Genomic DNA, 6,000 nt, shown 5'->3' on the forward strand with positions numbered 1-6,000 from the left:
TTTTGGCCTACAGTAGCAAATATTAAACTGCATTTGGCCTATTAGTGTGTTTGGGCCCTGAAAACAGTGTCTGCTGCTCCTGGGTTTGCTACTCCACTCAACAAAGCAATGCCACCTGTTTTGTCCTGTTACCAATTTTGAACTGCATTTACCCTACTTTATTCTTTGGCCCTATATCTGTTTCCTCCTCATCCTGCCCATTCCCCAGCCACTGCTAGATGAGTCTGGGTACATTGACCTAGACCACTGCATTCCCCTTGCACTCTACACAGCCAGAATCTGACCCTGCTGAAAGTAAGGTTCCCCTTCCCGCATGTTATACCACCTTACACAGGGACAAAGAGGAAGGTGCAGATGAAAGTGCAGGTTCCTTCATCAGGTGGGGGGGGCATACTCGTTGGCGACGTCACTGGCACAGGGCCCCTCAGAGTACGCAAAAGTGTCGCTGCCGGTGGGAGGCGCCCCCGCCATGCAAACACACCGCTGTACTTTTAGGGGCCCAGTGCCAATGCCAACGAGTGGGCCCCCCTGCTTGCTTAGGATCACAGCACTTGCAAACTTGACATACTTACCTCTCACTGCTCCACCGCCGTGACGTAGTCCACGTTTCCTGTGCCCACTAAAACCTTGAACCAGCCCTACCCCCCACAACTTTTGCCAAATGACCCCAATTTCCAATGCCCAACTATTATTATAAAGTTAATTAAGATTGACAAGCTTCAGAAACAAGAATAGATGTTTTTGCCATTAAAATGGGCACTGTAGGTGTTTTCCTGGCCTCCACTCACTGCCGACTATGCTTCCCCATTGACTTGCATTGGGTTTCGTGTTTCGGTCGATCCCCGACTTTTACCGATAATCGGCCGACTGCACTCGACTCGACTCTGGACAAAGTCGGGTTTCACAAAACCCGACTCGACCGTAAAAAAATGAAAGTCGCTCAACCCTACCTACTACCCTTGATACCTGAGCTTTTTAATAGGCTACGGGAAGCAAGAGTATTTACTAAATTAGATATGCGGGGTGCTTACAACCTGATTCGCATTTGTGAGGGGGACGAATGGAAGACGGCTTTTTACACCAGGGAAGGGCACTATGAATATCTGGTGATGCCCTTCGGGCTCTGTAATGCCCCAGCCATTTTCCAAGACTTTGTAAATGACATCTGCCGGGATATGCTTTCCAACTCGGTCATAGTCTATCTGGATAGCACAGCCACATAGTATATAGCACAGCCACATAGGATATAGCACAGCCACGTAGTATATAGCAGCCACATAGTATATAGAAGCCATGTAGTATATAACACAGCCCACGTATTATATAGCACAGCCCACGTAGTATATAGCAGCCACGTAGTATAGAACAGAGTCCACGTAGTATATAGCACAGCCACATAGTATATAACACAGACAGCAATGTAGTATATAGCACAGCCATGTTGTAAATAGCACAGCACACATAGTATATAGCACAGCCACGTAGTATATAGCAGAGCCACCTAGTATATAGCACAGCCACGTAGTATATAACACAGCCCACGTAGTATATAGCACAGCCCACATAGTATATAACACAGCCACGTAGTATATAGCACAGCCTACATAGAATATAACACATCCCACGTAGTATATAGCACAGCCCACATAGTATATAACACAGCCCACGTAGTATATAGCACAGCTACATAGTATATAACACAGCCCACATAGTATATAGCAGTGTGGGAACCATATTCCTGTTAAAAAAAGACTTAAAATAAAAAAGTTATATACTCACCTTCTGGCATCCACCGAAGCTGTCCCGCTCCTCGTGATGCGGCCGGCAGCTTCCGTTCCTAGTGATGCATTGCGAAATTACCCAGATGACGTAGCGGTCTCGCACTGGCACTGACTGGAGGGTAGTAGGGAGGGGGCACTGACTGGGGGGGGGAGTAGGGAAGGGCGAATTCACGGCTGGGCTGTGCCCGTCGCTGATTGCGATGCGGGATTTCTGTGACAGACAGACGGAAGTGACCCTTAGAAAATTATATAGATAGATGTCAGTGAGACACATATATATATATATATATATATTTATTTATATTTCATACAGCGCTAGATAGTATAGAAGCCGGTAATTCAATTGACGTCTTTTTCCATCTCCTTATCAAACCCGACAGGATATAAGACATGGTTTACATACAGTAAACCATTTCATATCCCTTATTTTTTTACATATTCCTCACTACTAATGTTAGAAGTATCTGTGTGCAAAATTTGGTGGCTCTAGGTGTTTATTAATCCAATAGTAGTAAAGGGTTAATAATACACACACACATTAGGAATAAAGTATTTTAATGAAATAAATACACATGGTGTTTGAAAATCTTTATTGTACGCTTAATCCACCTGAAGACCCTCGTTCTGTAAAAAAACCCAAAACATAAAAAAGCAACAATATCCCATACCTCTCCGGCGTTCAGTCATGTCCCACACTGTAAATCCATCTGAAAAGGTTAAATAAATTTACAACCAGGAGTCTGCTAATGCAGCTGTTGCTCCTGGTTATAAAAACTGGGGAATGAATGGAATGCAGGGGAACGTAGCATCGTAGACTTATGGTGATGTGCCCCTTGCTGGCATAAACTCATGAACTCCAGTGTGAGAAAATATTCAGAAAAATCCCGACGCTAAAGTTCACATGAGTTTATGCCAGCAGGGGGGCGCATCACCGCAAGTCTACGATGCTACGTTCCCCTGCATTCTATTTATTCCCAAGTTACCGTTTTTTCTATAGAACACCGCTGCATATTTCTCGCAAGTCACACGCATGGTCCATGTGTAATCTGTATTTTTCTCTCACCCATAGACTTTCATTGGTGATTTTTTTGCGCAATACGCTGACAAACGCAGCATGCTGTGATTTTCTACGCCCGTAAAATACGGCTGCGAAATGTACGGCAGATAGGAGCTGCCCCATAGAGAATCATTGGTCCGTGTGCAATGCGTTGTTTTTGCACCTCTCATACGTCTGTAAAACTCTCTAGTGTGACGCCGGCCTTACTGTGATCTTTGGGAGACAGAATGAATAAATTAACAACAGGTTAAGAATTGGTTTTATTTATGTTTTACATCATTTCATGCAGTATTAGTGATAAGAGTACTTTATTCTCCGGGTCGATGCGATTACAACGATACCAGATTGTCAAAAATCTCAGCCATAGGAGATGTCGCAGATCCAATCCGTTGTTTCCTTTTTGTCATGAACAGCCTTCTGCTGCCCCCTTTCATTAATATCATTAATTATGTAATTGACAGTTGATTAGCAGAGGAGGCCGTGTCTGTTTCCACTACTAAGCCGATTATTGCAGAACTCATTGATCGTATTGTATATACACAACCAATTTCAACACATAGAATATATACTGTATATACCTCTGTATGATCACTGCCAGCACCACAATAACCCAAGAAAGATTATTAGCTGCCAGCACCAGTCGATTTAAATAGGCCCTTATCTCTGGAACCATTTGGCGGATTTAAAAAAAAAATTCTAAAACAAAATACTCGGGAGCAGTTGTAATAGAATCAGAGCAAAAGCTTGAAACTTTTGACCTGGTGAAAGGTCCTCTTTAAAGGACAACCCCTTTGCAGACCCTAAGTTTGTCTCCTATAAGATAAAAACACTTCTACCCTCCTCCTGTGCCAGCACCGATCCAGCCGTGTTGCCACTCGCATTCCTGGGGCTCACATGATGTTATGACACATGAACCCAGCACCCAGTCACCACTGGCATCACTGTCTCCTCCTTCAGACATACAGTATAAATAATCAAGCGGAAGTGAGCGACCAGTTGCAGCTCCCACTTCCTCCTCCGCTGGAACAGTTTCAACACAGGAGGTGACTATAAGTGTTTTTATTTTATTGAGGCGAAACATGTGGAATGAGAAGGCATAGTCCTAGTAGTGGACACCACTTTAAGATTTGCAAGTATTGATACCCCTGGATACCTGTGCATACTCATCGCATGTAAAAAAGTTTTTAATATTTTTCTGCGACTTTCTGAGAATCCAGAATATCTGGTCACTTATCTGATCTGGAACCTATTGGGTCCAATTGGTGATAGATAAATACAGTATATTGTAACAGAAAACATATGGACTGTAATTAAAATAATAAAAATTAACTAACTTCTGTTTTCTTTTTTGCTTTTGTTTTTGCTTTTCCTTTATAGACTTTTGACTCTGTCTCGGAAATAATTGACTACTTCAGCAGAACTCCTCTCCTTCTTATTGATGGGAAAGACCGAGGCTCAAGACAACACTGCAAGCTTTTATGTATTGCTGACAGGAGATTTAATTAAAATGTTCTGTATCCCTTCAAAAATGTTATCAAGTTTAAAATACATATTTTTAATTTTTCTCATGTAAATACATAATAATAAACTTTTATCTTCAGATATTAGTAATGAGCCTGGCTCCTGGTAGCTCAATGTTAATGTTGTAAAAGTGTCTTATGTCGTCACATCATCAGTGTTATTTGTGAATGAGTTAGCTAATGAAATAAACCAGTAGACCAAGTCAGCCCTTCTTTCTATGCATTGGCTGTAATAGAGAAAGGGTCTTTATTAGCTGTTGATTAGAGACAGTCAACCAGCTCCCATAGCACACAGCACTGATGATGTATTTACACAGAAAGCTCTCCAATGTTAGGCACAAAATGGAAGATGAGTTGCCAGGATGTAGGATTGTTGCAAATTTCTGAAAATTGACTCAGTTTTGATAATTGAGTATATTATTAAGGTGTATATATTTATGTGAGCACAACTAAAGATATGTTTTCAGTTGGACAACCACATTAATCCATGTTTGTGTACTATTGATAACCGCATTCTGAGAGTGTACCGTATTTTCCGGCGTATAAGACGACTTTTTAACCCCTGAAAATCTTCTTAAAAGTCGGGGGTCGTCTTATACGCCGGGTATCGCCTTGCCGGGTGTATATGGTGGGTGGGGGGGGAGTGGGCCTGATGACGACGAGGGGGCGTCTCACAGGAAAGTGAGTATGCCCCATTACCTCATTGTATCACTGCAGCGTGGGGTCTCTGCTGGGAGCGGCGGCTGTGCTGTGGGGTGGCGGCTCCTCTTCTTCAGTGTGGGGCCTCTATGCTGCTGGGCGGCGTGGGCGGCTTATCTTCAGGCAGTCGGGGCTCCTCCGGTATCTCCTTAAAGCCCAGAGGCCCTGCCGGCAACTCCATCGGTGCAATGCAGTGGCCTCCGGGAACATGGCCGCTGCTCAGATTCAGATCTCGTCCCTAGATCTCGGGAGACGAGATCTAAATCTGAGCAGCGGCCATTTTCCCGGAGGTCACCGCATAGCAGCAATGGAGCTGTCTCCGGGAAAATTGCCGCTGCTCAGATTTAGATCTCGTCTCCCGAGATCTAGGGACGAGATCTGAATCTGAGCAGCGGCCATGTTCCCGGAGGCCACTGCATTGCACCGATGGAGTTACCGGCAGGGCCTCCGGGCTTTAAGGAGATACCGGAGGAGCCCCGACTGCCTGAAGATAAGCCGCCGCCGCCGCCCAGCAGCACAGAGGCCCCACACTGAAGAAGAGGAGCCGCCGCCCCACAGCACAGCCGCCGCCGCCGCTCCCAGCAGAGACCCCACGCTGCAGCGATACAATGAGGTAATGGGGCATACTCACTTTCCTGTGAGACGCCCCCTCGTCGTCATCAGGCCCACTCCCCCCCCCCAAAAGTCACCGGCCCTATAAGACGACACGGTTTATAAGAAGACCCCCGACTTTTAAGAAGATTTTACATTTTAACTGGAAAAGTTGGGGGGTCGTCTTATACGCCCAGTCGTCTTATACGCCGGAAAATACGGTATTATGTTTCTTCGCAAGATTTGTTATGCACACAAGTATATTGCAATTTTTAAGAAGCCATTTCTAAGTTTGTTTTTTTCAGAACCTATATTGTATTCTCACACTGCTGCGTATAAGTAGCAATTGTCA

General features: G+C 44.5%; 1 protein-coding gene across 1 annotated transcript in view; it reads left to right on the top strand.

Moving 5' to 3' along the window:
• LCP2 (lymphocyte cytosolic protein 2) overlaps nucleotides 1-4,950 on the top strand; it is a 1,300,494-nt gene extending 1,295,544 nt beyond the window's left edge. The window contains exon 21 of the mRNA XM_077265986.1: nucleotides 4,216-4,950. Coding sequence (XP_077122101.1) covers nucleotides 4,216-4,344 — 129 coding nt within the window. The 3' untranslated portion in view covers nucleotides 4,345-4,950. The remainder of the gene's footprint in view (nucleotides 1-4,215) is intronic.
• Nucleotides 4,951-6,000: the final 1,050 nt, after the last annotated feature.

Source organism: Ranitomeya variabilis, chromosome 5 (assembly GCF_051348905.1).
Source record: "Ranitomeya variabilis isolate aRanVar5 chromosome 5, aRanVar5.hap1, whole genome shotgun sequence".
Classification (NCBI taxonomy): domain Eukaryota; kingdom Metazoa; phylum Chordata; class Amphibia; order Anura; family Dendrobatidae; genus Ranitomeya; species Ranitomeya variabilis.